The 16,223-nt window shown below is 35.8% G+C and overlaps 1 protein-coding gene across 1 annotated transcript; it reads left to right on the forward strand.

Annotated features, from left to right (window-relative positions):
- Positions 1-941: 941 nt before the first annotated feature.
- On the forward strand, positions 942-16,015 carry LOC139739961 (ephrin type-A receptor 3-like). Its single transcript, XM_071650559.1, has 13 exons — positions 942-971; positions 2,100-2,172; positions 6,460-6,659; positions 7,740-7,805; positions 8,362-8,506; positions 9,289-9,468; positions 10,129-10,305; positions 11,419-11,600; positions 11,966-12,049; positions 12,498-12,694; positions 13,383-13,520; positions 14,716-14,869; positions 15,758-16,015. The coding sequence occupies exons 1-13, from the start codon at positions 942-944 to the stop codon at positions 16,013-16,015; spliced, it is 1,884 nt and encodes a 627-aa protein (XP_071506660.1).
- The last annotated feature ends 208 nt before the right edge of the window (positions 16,016-16,223 follow it).

A 16,223-nucleotide genomic window follows, 5' to 3' on the forward strand; every position in this document is an offset into this window, starting at 1 on the left:
GCACTTCTTGTTGATTTTTTTATTTAATTTAAACAAGACGATCAAGAATTTTACATTAAAATACTGGATTTTTGAAAAAATGTGAAAATAAATTTACACCAAAGTAACACCAGCTGGTGTGGTCCCTTATTGAAGCTGGACGGGTGTTAAACCATTGATATTAACACCAGCAAATATCAAATCAACACCATGTGGTGTCATTTTTGAATTAACACTAGTACAGTGTCAAAATAACACCAGGTACAGTGTCAAATTAACACCACGAAGTGTCAGGTGAACACTTTTCAACACCATCACAGTGCATTTTTAACACCTGTGGGTGTGGTCCTTTATTGAAGTTAGATCGGTGTTAGATTTAACACCCGTGGTGTTAAATTTAACACCGATGTTTTTACAGTGCACAAACCTAATATAGCTGACGGGAATTTGTTTTGTGGATAGAGTGTAGTTATAAAGAGTTTTTTTCTTTTATCTTGTTTTGTGTTTTTCTTTGTTTTGGGGGATTTTTTTGGCGGTTACTCTCCATAAAAAGATTGTAGGTCTATATGCTCGATCTGTACAGGCAAGTGAAAAGGAAAGAACTAGCCAGGTATAGTTGCGTCATCTGCTACTTTGTTAGAGGTAAGTAGTGCTGGGTGATGCGGGTTCAAATCCGAGGACAGTGAGTAAGCTGATCATGTCATCATATCACAATTTTCCATTAATGGTGTACGAAACTGACCAAAATTCAAATCTTCAGCTCTAAAAGTTTAAAATATAATGCTATTCTTGGTTGAATATTAAACTTCAAAACAATAATCGGTCAGATACATTAGGATATTGAACAAATAACAATGAAACTGACGTGAGTTCCCGTCTAATTTCTAACGAGTCCATGAATTGCCTCTTAAAGAAGAATATTTCAAGTTGGAATCCTGCTCAGTGAATTTATTTCACCGACAATGCCTGTCCTCACCAATGTCTATGAATGGGTACGTGGAAATGCTATAAAAAGGATGATAGCGGCTAAACCCTGTGGTTATAATAGCGATGCTAGAACTGACATGGTACCACAGGCAATGAGCTCTTACTCATATTGTCGGTAACAAATGCAAACTAAATTAACATGGATGGAATTTCCGAGTGAATATTTTGTATGGTATGATAGGCTGATATCGATGGCTTTAATTGGCTATCTAATGTTTTACTTTAGTCATAATCTGAGGACAGAAATCTGGAATGATTGATGAGTATGGACCAATAAAGTTTATGCTCTTTAACCATTTTGAAATAATGTAGACGCGATTTGGATCAAGATCATATCCTTTCTCTTTGCCTTTCTTGTATATACCACTATGACATGTTCACTTGCTCTCATCGTCACCTTTCATTCCCATTTTTAAACAGATGCATCCTTACTATTACGCGGAGGCTATTCCGTTCGGATACACACTGACATTTGAGGTACAAAATTGAAAGAAAGTGATGATCCAGTTCCAATACTTGTACATTATTCCGAGTCCACACAATACGTCAGCATACATCTCTATATGCATCTTATATAAATCATAGACTCACAACTCTCCGCTAGATTAAGCACACAAATCTTCGGTATATTTCCTGAGGTGTTTTTTTTTTTTCAGTCGTTAAAAAGAATTAAATAGTAGGACTACATTATTTGAACAAAAATTTTGCAAATCTTGTGGTGAATAAGAAATGATTCTTTAAAGCTGATTTTAACCGAAATCGTGGATCTTTCTTTATGCAGGCACATATTCTGTAATGGTGATATTATGTTAATCAAAATCATTATCAACTACATGCATTTTCTTTGCATACAATTTTGACAAGTGTTTGTTAATAAAAATTACAACAGTGATTTTTTAATCAATAATGAACATAAATTAATAAGGAATTTTGACGGTTATTCCTTTTGTTGTGATTCGAAATTATTTTATGTGATGCATGTGTGCTTTAGGGATAAATCCATGAACGGATTCCCGATTTTGCCAATCAAATCTATACCATACAAAAACGTTTGATAGACTGAAGCTCGGACTCAGTACGCATGAATTCAGCTCGTGTAATGGACTAACGCCTAACCCCTATTTTCTCTATAGGTGGGTTGGTACAATGCGACGAGTGGTGTGCTCAGTAGATATTCAACATGCGTCAACGACATCGTCGCCCCAGGTAACGTTGATCGATTGTGCCTTCTGCGAAAATACCGTATGTTTGTTAAAGTTTTCAGCCGGGTTAAGGATCGTTTTTATGCCTCCGCCACGAAGTGGTGCCGGAGGCATTATGTTTTCGGGTTGTCCGTCCGTCCGTCCGTCCTTCCGTCCGTCCGTCCGTCCGTCCGTCCTTCCGTCCGTCTTTCCGTCCGTCCGTAATGAATTTTGTGGATAAGGTAACTATCAAAAGCTGTTGAGGTATCCTGATGAAACTTGGCATGTATGTGTATTAGGGGGTGAAGTTGTGCCTATCAACTTTTGGGTGCACGTGCTCAAGGTCAAAGGTCAAAAGGTCAAGGTCAAATACATAAAATTTCACTATTTCCACCATATCTATGCAATGCCTGAAGATATTTTCTTGAAACTTAGTGTATACATGTATTACCCAATTTAGATTCTCTGGTGAAAGTTTGGGTCATGAGGTCAAAGGTCAAAGGTCAAAAGGTCGAGTAAAAGTATTAAAACTTCTTTTTTTTCTCTGTAAATTGGAAAATTGTTCAAGGTATCTTCATGGAACATAGTATATATACATGTACTGACTGGCAGTGATTATCTAGAGAATGTAGGGTTCATGGGGTCAAAGGTCAGGGGTCAAAGGTCAAGTGCAACACTTCAAAATTTTACTATTTCCCTCATGTTCATGCAATGCCAGCAGGATTAGTATTTTTTTTTTACACTTGGTGTATGCATGTGTAACCTAATAGAAATTCTCTGGAGAGTTTTTTTTTCTTTTTCTTTTTTTATTGCCTCAAAGGTCAAAAGGTCAAAGATCAAGTGAAAGTGCTGAACTAACTTTTTCCTCCATATCTCGGAAGTGGCTCAATTTATCGTGAAACCTACTGCATATCTATGCATGTTCTACCTGAAAGTGATTATCTTATGAATTTTAGGGTCTAAGGCCAGATGAACATGGTAACAATTTACTATTCAGTACAGAAATTGCACTTTTTCTCCATACCGGTACCATGAAAATTACTCAATGCATAAATGTATGAATGGGTCAAAGTCAAGTTAAAGTCCTTAAATCCCCAAATACATGCTCTCCTATTCATCCAATTAAACCAAGTTCAAGGAAGGTGAACATTCAACACATTTCTGACAAACTTGTCATTTCAATATTTTGCCAGTTTTGTGAAAATGTAATCACACATTGTCCACATGGACTATCTAGACCTATTAGGAGAATCATGCATTATGGCGGAGGCATACCAGTCGCCATAGCGACATTTCTAGTTTATCAAATTTTGTTTTTGCTCAAAGACGGTATTTACATATATACATATATACATATCTAAGAAGAATGAGTCTAAAATACGTCGTCTTGATATATATATATATATATATATATATATGTATATATATATATATATATATATATATATATATATAGGAAGAATGAGTCTAAAGTACGTCATCTGTAGATCATCTGTAGATACACTACATCCAACAAGAGGGTGTATACACTACATTGACGAAAGCCCGAGGCGGGTTGAAAATTTTGTGAATAAAAACCTTCTAGTTGGATTTACAGGTGAAGTATTTGAGACTCACTCTTCTTATGATTATAACATTCGAAGTCCAATATGTTGAAAATCATATGTATGTATTTACATATAAATATATATATATATATATATATATGATTACAACAAGAATGAGCCTCAAATACGCCATCTGTAGATCCAACAAGAAGGTTTTTGTTCACGAAATTTTCAACCCGCCTCGGGCCTTCGTCAGTGTAGTGTATACTAGGGCAATGAAACATTTTTGCAAACATGAATCATAACAACATAACATCATAACAATGCTCTGCGCGTTAGAGAAAATACGACTGGAGTAATCGTAGCGCTATTGGCCTACAAAGCAATCGCAGAAGACTATCCACTGACATTAGCTTTGATAATAACCCATACCTAGAAAGACAACCCACTTTAAAGCAAATCATATAATTCAAATGGTATTTAAAAACTGATCAATCCTTTCTCCGGTGCAAGTGTAGATAGTAATGATGTTTTGGTCGAAATCCAACCTGAAAATCTAAAAAAGAAAATGACTTACAACGACAAAGAAACGTATTGTAATACATTTTCTAAGATTTAAGGAAAGCCTGTAAGCAATATATTGGTCAATTATTACATACCTCGTATCATATGTCTTCTCTCATGAATATTGGAATGGATTTCACAGCCTTTATCGCAGAAAGCACCAGACCAGATCTATTGTATGCAGTCATGTTATGTTTCATTAGACAATATCCATCACTGTTATGACCAGGACCCTTTTGATGATTTAGACCCCCCAAAAAAATTTAAGATCTCTTCATTATACGTAGGTATGTGTAGAGAGAAAATATTGTGTTCGGATTTGCTATTCCAGAAACTAATGGAATTGCTCAACAGAGATAGACCATAAGCCAAATGCAATATGTAAGTGGAGATTGATCATCTGCTGTGACTGAATTTCACTGTCTTCCAACAGATTGCTATGAGGAGACACGTGATGAGGAATTTTGTCGAAACCAATGTGAGTCTGAACATTCAATATTTTTGTTTGATAATAAATGTATTTGTTTTTTGTTTGTTTCTCTATTTTATCATCTGGGGTATTGGGGTAGATTCTTTTAGGCCTACGTCCTTTTTCGGAGTAATATCCATTTCACATATCCCAAACTCTTGTTTATTTTTGTGAAGCATATCACAGAGGAGAGGGTGGGATTGGAGAGGAATCATTTTGTTTTTACTGCTCCATTATTTCAGTTCAGTTCAATTTATTTTCATATTTTATTCGTTAGTTTGGTCTTAGGTTGTTCTGTGCTCCTTATCCTGTTCTTCACACTAGGCTCCTGTTGGGACCTAAGCTCCACAAACTTGTTTTAAGTAGGTTCCATCGTATTTCTCTGTAGCATTCTTTTACTTTGCTCAAGACTGACACATCGACCGCTGTGTTCTGTGTGTCCATTTTTTTCTTGTATAGCCAAGGTGGACATTATGTAACATTGTTTTTTCGTACTTAATGTAGTTTCCATTCAGAAATGTAAAAATAAATTTGATATTGACATTGAAAAATTCGAACAAAGTCCAGATGTAATGAAATTCAGCATTTGAGTTCAAAAAATTCATTGAAGGCGTTAAAATTAATGTAACTGTGGGGCTGGAAGTGAAGTGTTATGCAGGGAAAGTTACGCAGGGAAAGGCAGAATATCATCCGTGAAGTGGTGGCGAGGAAATAGGGCGGTGGCTATTGAGCCAAGAGAACTATGGCAGCAGGTCCGTCTCCAGCGAGCGCTGTCCAGAGTGTGACGCTCAATTTTTTTTCTATATGTTTTATTAAATCAAATCAAATCACATTATTTACACACAATTGGTAACAATTGAAAAGTTACAAGAGAAACATTTGGGTAAAATGATACACATTCTTTGGTGACTCCATGACACATAATTACTTAAAATCATAGAAGTTGTGAACATGACATACACTGTATTGCATTTTGAGTGCACTGATAGAGAGAGAGAGAGAGTACGTTCGTCATGTATCTAACTTTCACTAGCAACAAGATTCTTGGTAAGTACACTGACCACCAAAAAAAAAAATTAAATGTCAGAAACCAAACCTCCATTTTTTAACATGAATAGGAAGCTTATTCCTTCTTTAAAATAACCAAATAATATTCTATGTTATATTTTTTGAAACAATGATTCAAATTATGCATTTATTTGGTATATTATCTTTAAATTGACAAATAGATATATAACATTTTCCACTAATATCAAATAGTTACAATTTTGTCAGATGATACACCAAACAACTTATTGAAATTAGTAAAATAGAAATTAAAATCATGCTTTTGCACTAATATTCCTCGTAAAACTTCCCAGATCGACGTGACCTTCTCACATTCACAAAATAAATGAATTTAAATTCATGAAATTCTTCCGTCAAGATGCTTTCATTGCAATTGATTGACAAATTGCCCTGCATCGACGTAAATAAGCACTGAATTGATCAGTGTTTTAGTAGTAGCCATGATAAAAAAGTCATGGGCGTACATACCGCCCATGATTTTTTATCATGGCTACTACTAAAACACTGATCAATTCAGTGCTTATTTACGTCGATGCAGGGCAATTTGTTTATTGCAATAAATGAATTATTGTCTCTTCAAGTTTGTCACAAAAAGAACCTTTTTGGGAATCTGTGACACTTTAGATATGTGACCCTTGGCATCTTTTGTATTCCTTAACGATAGCTGTCCCATTCAGCGGCAAACCCGTGAACGTCTCCGTCGTGGACATGCACCTTGATTTAGATGAGCCGGGAAAGGTATCCGTCACGCTGGGCTGGTCCGCCCCGGTTCAAGTGAACGGTCAGATAAACAGGCATGTGCTGAATACGTTCGTCGTCGGACAGCCTGATGACAAGGTTGATCTCACAGCGATCCTACACCAGGTGACTAATGTATGTGGGTGTCTAGAATTTGTTTGACTGTATGTTGTCCAACTACCGACATACGATATGCACAAATATATCTAATATATATATATATATATATATATATATATATATATATATAAATATATATATATATATATATATATATATATACATGTATATATAATGTATATACATATACACATATATATAATATATATGTGTGTGTGTGGGGGGGTGCTGCATTATCTTTATGTATATGTGTGACGGAGGAATGACTCGCGGACGTCGCAGTAATGTTCACTATGGCCTTTTATTCTCCCAAGCTTTCGACCCTTTTTCGAGGGCTTGATGGAACGTAAACACAAAAGCAGAAAAGCAACCAATTTGCATGCATTTGAACAGAACAAGGCAAAATGAAAATAAAAAAGGCCAATCAAACGGAATATAGACAGCAACATGACATTCAGACCAATTTGCATACATTGGAACAGAATAAGGCAAAAGAAAAGTGAACATTACTGCAACCTCTGCGAGTCATTCCTCCGTCACACATATACATAAAGATAATGCAGCACCCACAACATACGAGGCCAAGCCCGCTGCACCTTATATTATATATATATATATATATATATATATATATATATACAAAATTTACCTGTCTAAATAATATTAAGGTACATATACTTGTATATAATATGTATATATAAATGTATATATAATAAATAAATATATATATATGTATATATAAACATATATATATATATGAAGAGCTTGCAACCAAAATCCATTGAAAAATGATGGATTTAGCGCCTTTTGGAAGCAAGCTCTTCATATATATATATATATATATATATGATAAGTGTGTGTGTAGTATATTCTAATTCAGTATGATGCATGATGAAATAATGTATACAATAAATTGTGAATATCTGCATAAGATTATGATTATTCGCATGAATACATGCTTATATCTCGTGGTTTGTGATTTGAGAGGTTTGTTTGGTGCTTTTCTTATTCATGCGAGTTAATAGTTATGAAAAAAGAGTGTAATTTTCTCACTGCATGTGTTCCTCATTTAATTGGAATATCTAGAACGATTCACAGCCACTTCGTGCTACCATATCCGGCTTATCACCCAACACCGCCTTTTACACCGAGGTAAATTTAAATTGTCAAAATTCCACCTCGTATTTATGTATGTTTTGTCAATGTAAAAATAAACCAAAAACATTTATTCATTTATTGTTTCAGTCGCTGATAAAACACTGCACTCAGCGCTCTAGTAATGACTGTGATTACAAGCAATATTGTTTTCATTTTGTCTTTATAAGTATCAGTAGCATCAACATTGCTATGGTTCTGATATTTAACAATGTTTTGCATTTCTAGTTGTATGTAAAATAGGGCATGACAGCACGCACAGTCTATCCTGAAAAGCAAGCAGACAAAACGAGTATAACAACGAGCTTTAATGATAACTGTGTTAATAACGAGCTTTCTATAAAATAACACCACAAAAAGTTCTATATCATTTCTTAAACGAACATTTAACCACAGGAATTTGTTTGTTTCTGATTTAACGAACCTTCGGAATAACAAACATCATCAGTCAGAAACACCCAGATGATCAATCCAGATTTGGCACATTGATTATTACATAGTGTGTTCCTATATAATCACTTGGGTTTATACGTCTCTCCCAACTATTCTTTAGGTAGAGTGTTACGTCTACATTCCTTCTGGAGAATTTGGGAGTGGTCAAGCGGCCCAGATCTTCTTCGCTACCCCTGATTTGTCCTCGCTGATAGTGACGTCAACCTCCCAGACATCTACTGAAACATCGCCAGACAACTTTCAGGGTAATTCTTTGTGGCCTCATCTTGATTCAATTCAGTTAGTTCATAATAATCATTACAAAAAATAAATGACAAATCTTTGATATAGTACTCTTGTTTCTTACCTTGAATTCGGTAAAACAACATCATTTACCCAAAAACGCCGTATCAGTCACACAAAGCTAGAATTATATCAAGCTCGGCCTATTCTTTTTTTGTTCTTTTTTTTTCGAGGGATATGGAAGACAATAGGCTTTCTAAACGTTGGATACAGTGAGACAATTTGATTTTTTTACCTCTCCGTCGACATTTTTGACATTTTGTGGAAAAGGAACATCTGCCAATAGAGAAAACGTACAGAAAGATATCACTAGTTCTGTTTCTGCTCCATTCCTACGTTTCATTTCATTAAAACAACAAATTAGTAGCATCACCGTTTGGTATGTGTGTTTGAACAAGGCGTGATCAAGTCACTTCGTGCCAGCTCGCTTAGTCTTCTTTCTCATGAATTGACATTATCCAGATTATTGCATTATTACTGAAAAGGTTTGAAAATTAGCCCTTGACACGTTACGCATCTTCGTATTACGTGCAATCAGAATATATGAAAAGTCTTCAAATCGGATATTTACTAGATTTTCGCCACTTCTTGAAAACGCAATTAACATGTGCGCGCGCGCCTGTGTGTAAGGGTCCATACATTGTACATGTTTTCATGCATTGATTATTAGTTACACCTCTTTGTACAGATAAAATGATAACTGTCTGACCATGTCAAGTTATATATTTCATTTTGTGCCTTCTAGACATGACTCTAGTGCTGACTGTAAGCACAGTTGCAGCCGTTGTGTCACTTCTAATCGTCTCAGTTGTTTCCTACCTGGCCGTGAAACAGTTCCGAGAGTCGAAAAGCAAGGGGGCACATGATGCCCCGATCTTTTCCAGACATTCCATCCAGCGAGTGGAGTTGAAAGAAGATTGCGACGGTAAGAAATGTATGTTGACGTACCGGTGCGGGATCGGGAGCGGGTAGAACATAACTATGGAAATGTTCTATGAGTTTGAAATGTTTTCAAGTGAGGATCAAATTCCCGAGATGTGTATGTGTATGCGAATTCCAATTTGCATTTCAAACGTTGATGATGGTGCAATCAACCCATCCATAACCCATCTGTGACAAAATTTATCAGTCGGTGTAAGTTAGCAAAAAAAAAAAAATGATAGTAAGTATCTCTCACATTACTTTCTTTTTTTCTCGCACAGTTTGTGTTTGTGTTTCATGGTATATTGCTCTCAAAACCCAACTAAAGTGCGCGCTTCAGCCATATTTACATAAACTGCGAAAATTATTGGTCGCTTGGCATTTGGCATTGTAAACAATAAAAACACGAATATCATCTACTGAGCTAAATCTAATGCTCCATCGACTGGTGTCATTTACAATTTGTATGCACGAAAAATACTAATCAATGTTCTATCATAAGATAAAAACTAGAACTGAATTGATAAAGCTCGACTCGTTCCAGAGCATTCTTAACTCTGTTTGACCGTCGTTTTAAAATTTTCTTTGCTTTTGAGAGTTGTTTTTGAAGTTGTGATTGGGTTAGTCTGTACTCACATTACTTATTTCCTTTTAAACATTCAAGATACTGAATACCTGAGCCACGTATATGCCGTCTTTAGATCACTGGAGGTCCGACATACGCGCATTGAAACTCAGACAGTCCTCGGAAAGGGGCAATTTGGCATCGTCTACAGGGGGCACCTTCGTAAATCTGACGGGGAGAAGGGAGAAATTGCCGTGGCCATCAAGACGGTTAAAGGTAATTAACCCTTTCATGGTTAGCTGTTGTAATTGCAATTAACATTCTAGGCTGTGCGCATGTTAGTGGTCATTAAAGAGTCAATTGACGTCTAGTGATGATTTAATACGTGAGTTAATGAAACCTGTATTGATAGTCACTCAAGCCATAGAGGGCATATAAACACAACTGTTAGTTAGAGCATTCAAGGATGAGTAAAGCAGAAGTTTCCATTCTTGGCGAAAATCTTAGGGATTCTCTCAGCACTAGAGATAAGCCATTACCAAATTGGTATTGATACCAAATAAGGTGTGCAATAAAAAAAAAAAAGATTTATCGAATACATTTACAACTCTATAAGAGTGATCGAACGCGACTTTACGCCCTTCCCTGGTTTCTGTCAAGTTCGTGAGGCCATACCAATAAACAAGAAGAAAATTCTTGTATTATCGACGAGCATTCATTTTATTCATTTTTATTCATTCATTCATTCATGCATGCATGCATGCATGCATGCATTCGGCTATTTATTCAATCGTTTAGTCCACCCTGCTCCCGAGCCTTGCTGAATCCCCAGCTGAATCCTGGGCTGCCACGTTTTCAAGCATTTGCTTATAGTGGCAGTCCTTCTTCCGCATACATTTCTCGGGTAATTATTTGGAAATTTGGTTATACGATATATATTTCGTTAATGGAATCAATTAACATATGTATTTTCCTTCTTCGAATCCTGCACGCGTATATTGTAATCTGTACACTGATTTTTTATTCTTAATGTTCCATATTCCATATTTCATATTCAGGTTTTATATCTCATTTGATTTCGAAATAAAATATGTTCAACACAAAAGTCAATTTGAGATAAAAATTGCACAAATGTATAAGTACATATAAGATAATGATGTGTAATATGAGGAACCTACTAAAAAGTAAAGCTTGTAGGATGTAGGTTCCAATATATATATATATATATATATATATATATATATAATGTGATGTTACTGCAGAGAATCTTGATTTATGTATGCAGTTGTGTTGGATGAAAAATCACACAAACAAACAAAGTCGAATTCTGTCCACCTTCCCTAAGTAGTTATCATCTCATGTGTTTTTTTTTCTCGTCCTTATCCACAGAGAATGCAACGAGGAGTATGAAGCAGGACTTTCTAAACGAAATCAAGCTGATGATTGAAATAGGAAACCATCCCAACATCGTCGCCGTGTTGGCATGCTGCACAGTGATCGAACCGTACTTTGCTGTCACGGAGCTCGTGGCTTACGGGGACCTCCTTAGGTTTTTGAGAAGATGTAATAAGGTATGTTGAGTTTTGATACACGTCTTTTGATACTACGATCCGCGATGGAATATGCATTTGAGAAGGTCATGATTTTGATAGACTTAAAAATCTGAACCAGTATTTATTTTGAAATGCTGAAATTTCGCTGATTACCATCTGTTCTTTTCAGTTTTACGGGCTTCTAGATAAAGGGCAACTCATTATGAAGTTGATGATGTTGTTACACAATGTTACTTTGTTGCAGGATACGATATGTCAGGTTAATACATTTTACACACTGCTGCTGCTGCAGCTCGTCTTGAATTACAAAGAGTCTGTATCATGCGATCATGCAAGATCATCATAATTGCCATCACTATCATCATGATTTTCTTTACCTGCAGGTGGAACAAGTTGAAAAGGACAGGATTTACAACCTAATAGACTTGCATCGCTACCAAATATCGCGCCAGATTGCAAACGGGATGGTATGAAAGACCTATACAGGTCACATTAAGCGGGGTCAGATTGGCAAAAGATCGAGAAGTTTAAGATCACGATCTTTAAGATCTCGAAGTTTTGCCAGTCTGACCACACCTATTGAGTAAATGTTCAGAGACTTTCCGTAGCAGCTTCCCATGTAATAACCATTCAATTAACTCCAGTCCAGTCACAAGTTAGTCTAATAAGAAATAGCAACATCTTACGAGTTCATACAACAGTGAACATTTTGATCAAAAACTAGATAAAATCAGGGAGGTGATGAATTGTGAAGTTTCGCTTATTTCTGTAGAACAGTACTCGTAGAGCAATGAATATGCAAATGAGTGAGATAATGATGTAATCACATCACAATTTTCCGCTGATGGTGTTGCAACAAAAGAGAAATTGATTGTATGATCATTAAAATTTCATCAGCACTACATCTCATCGCAGAGGTTCTACCACGGAGACCTCGCAGCCCGAAATATTCTCGTTGGAGCGGATCTCGTGGTAAAGATCTCCGACTTTGGTATGGCCAGCGATATCTACCAGACCGGCTACCAGCGGCTGTCCACTGAAAGAGTCCGGCCAGTGAAGTGGGCCAGCTTGGAGACCAACAAAGAGGGAAAGTGCACTATAGAAAGTGACGTGTAAGTTGGCTAACATGTAAATGAGGATACAAGAATTAAAGGAATGGTATAGTTTTGGTTGACACCTGTCTTCAGCAGGTTTCTAACTTTGTTGGTGACAGAATGAGGAACCTTGTATGAATTCAAAATTTATTTGATCACAATTGGTTTTCAAATTGCCGAGATATCCAAAACAATGTGATACTAATAAAAGGTGGGACCCACCTTTTAACAGAATCACTTTTTTTAATTTGATTTTTGATATCTCAGCCGTGTCATAACTGATTTTCATCAAATAGACTTTGAATTCCTCTTGGAATGATATGTTCTGCAATATTTCATAAGTGGTTTCATAGTATCTCGCAAAAAGTTAAAAGATCAATCCTCATCTGCACCAATACTATACCATTCCTTTAAGGCGGTCGTACGATGCTCAAATTGTTGAGAATCTCTAGCCTGTCGTACGATGCCCAAAATTGTTGAGAATCTCTAGCCTATTTGAAACCGTCTCAGAAAAACAAAAATGGTGCCATATCAGAACTTTAGAATGTGTTAATGACCTTCTTGCTGTTTCCTTTTACCTAAATGTGCCGCTTTCGTAACCTTTTTTCTCATTCTTTGTCAAATGAGATATTTTCAATAAATGATAATGAAAAAAAAAGAATTAGTCTAGATTTCAACTGCGCAAATTATCTTTTTCCCGTTGTAGGTGGTCATATGGCATTGTGCTGTACGAAATCTTCACTAACGGTGGAATGCCGTATGAAGGAATGGATGGTAGAGAGGTTGTGCGACGGGTACAGGACGGTTATCGGATGAGGAAACCGGAGTCTTGTCCCATGGACGTGTAAGTATTTTGAAAACTTAAAGGCATTGTGTGTAATTTGGTCCAGCTATTTAAGTCAGTATTTGAATATACTGTCACATCTGCTTTGACATATATATTTTATGTATGTGCGTGTGTGTAAAAAAAAAAAAGATATGCACAATGTGCAAAAAAGGGTATCTGATCGCGTACGTTCAACTCTTAAATACATTTACTTTTTTTTCACGTTCAGTTCAGTTCAGTTCAATTTCCGACTCAGGTTTGATTTAGTTCATTTTCATGTTTCTGAAAGATAAACAATGCATTGTGGTAACACAAGATACTTTAGATGCACAAGACGACAACTTTTTTATCTCAGTTTAAAGAAAAAGATCAAATATGCAGTAATATGTCTCATTTTAGTGGTTATATGCTAATAGTGCAAAAGAGCAGAAAGATAGAAACGTGAAGGAAACCTACGGCACAGTAAAAAAGAAAGTATTTCATTTAAGCACTTTTATTCATATCAGGTCAGTTTCAGTTTTAGTTCAGTACGTTTTCATGTTTCCAAAAGATAAACAATACATTGTGGTATTAACACAAAATATTTCACATACATAAAGAGAAATTTTGAAAACTCATTAGAAAAATATGCAATGATATGTCCCATGTAAAAGAGCGGGTAGAAACACGAAAGAAACCTCCGACACAGTAAAAAAAAAAAAAAAAAATGTTTTAAGCCCTTTATTGTCTACATAATGCTTCTATTTGTTTTTCTGTTTCAGAAGTTTAAAAAGATTCTTTAGTGCTATATTTACGACTGATTCTTAAATCTAAATTGGCAACACATTCTGAAAGATTTATATATATATATATATATATATACATATATATATGCTACTCTCTTTCTGGTTTCGTGCAGAATGAATGAATTGCAGTTAGTGTTTCTCCACTATAATCATCGGGTATAGTAGTAATATTGAAAGAAACCTTTTTAAAAAGGAAACAACAAACTGATAATTGTTACATCGCTATTCATCTCAGGAATTGAAGAGTAACTTCATGCATGAGAGAGAGAGAGAGAGAGAGAGAGAGAGAGAGAGAGATGGAGGGCAGAGAGACAGAAAAAGAAACAAAGAAGAAAGACAGGGAGAGAGAAATAGAGGGAAAGAGAGGAAGAAACAGGCTGTACATGCTTATAGACATTGGTTCATGTCGTTACGTCATTGTCCTCCAGCTACCAGAACATGCGCAGATGCTGGCTGACCAATCCTGCAGACCGCCCATCATTCCTCTCGCTGATCGAAGAGTTTGACCGGAAGATAACCGAGCTGAGCAAATTGGATTACCTCGATTTTCAAAGTGCAAAACCGAACGACAAAGTTGACGAGGTGCAAATAAGAAAAAAAAAAAAAAACCTTTTTAAGTTTCATTGCACTGTGACTTTGAAATTTTGGCATTCATACTGATTTTGTGAAAAAAATATAGAATACTAATACATATGATGAATATTTTTTTACAAGATACATATATATATATATATATATATATATATATATATGTTTTTACATAATATCACTGTATTATAATGATATATAATACATATATATATATATATATATATGTTTTTACATAATATCACTGTATTATAATGATTGATTTAGCGAAGAAATAAACCTTTTATTTGTCTTGCTTTTTGCAATCACAGATTCTAGGTTGTATTATAATCGTTTCCTTATAATTGGTATCATATTTTGCCAATATTTTGTATGTGTATATTGTTCACGCAGAGCCTCTACGAACAAATGTTCAACTCACTGATGAAGCCAACTTCAGATAATAAGACAAGCGAATATATAAATAGATAAAAAACAACGGGATAAATTGTGGTTGCAAATTATCCGCCTCACATGTAATAACTTTTTCCTCGTTATTTTTCCCCTTTCTGCTTTACATAATCATCTAACTCTTATGCATTTGAAATATTTTTTTTCATGCTTTTGACATCTGCTTTCATTATTTTGACTCGTTACTTTCGTAAATTTAGGAATTTTCTTTCCTTAAATTCTTGAAGTCGACTATCTTATGATTTAAAAAAAAAAATCTTTCATTCTTTCAGATGTCAGCCTTAATGTGGCTCTGCTTATCTTTCGTTTAGTTTTTTTTTTTCTTGCACAATCAAAAACAAAATGCTACTTATGTTTAATGTCGCGACCTTTACTCTTGAAGGTTATGTAGGCTACAGCAATTCTATTACATTTTTTTCCACTGTGCTGCAGGACCACCACACCAGGAAAGTCATCCACACTGGCGGCTACTCATCCGACGTGGGAGAGTCTGGAATGAGTGCTACACTCTCGGGCGAGAGCGAAGTGGTCGACGGATGGGAATTCCAGCGCGACGACGAAAAAATGTCGGGCGACTACTGCACTCGAGATCGACTTCGATCTTATAAAAGCGAGAGCGAATGCAGCTTGGCCGATTTCAGCGGCTGCGTCTTCGAAAGAACGGCCGATGAAGAAGACGAGACTGCCTGATGTAAAAATATCACTCGATTTGTTTGAAACCATACTGAGCCCCGTTTCATAAAAAAAAATAAATGATTTGATAGCAACTCTTGCTGCAATGGCAATTGTCATGACAACAAGAAGAATCCAGCTTCCTGATTGGCTGCTGCTATAGGAAGTTGCCATTCTAGCAAGAGTTGTCATCCTAACATCTTTTATAAAATGGGGCCCTGAAGAA

This window comes from Diadema antillarum, unplaced genomic scaffold (genome assembly GCF_040938485.1).
Source record: "Diadema antillarum isolate AM-2024a unplaced genomic scaffold, OU_Dant_1.0 seq00000822_RagTag, whole genome shotgun sequence".
Lineage (NCBI taxonomy): Eukaryota > Metazoa > Echinodermata > Echinoidea > Diadematoida > Diadematidae > Diadema > Diadema antillarum.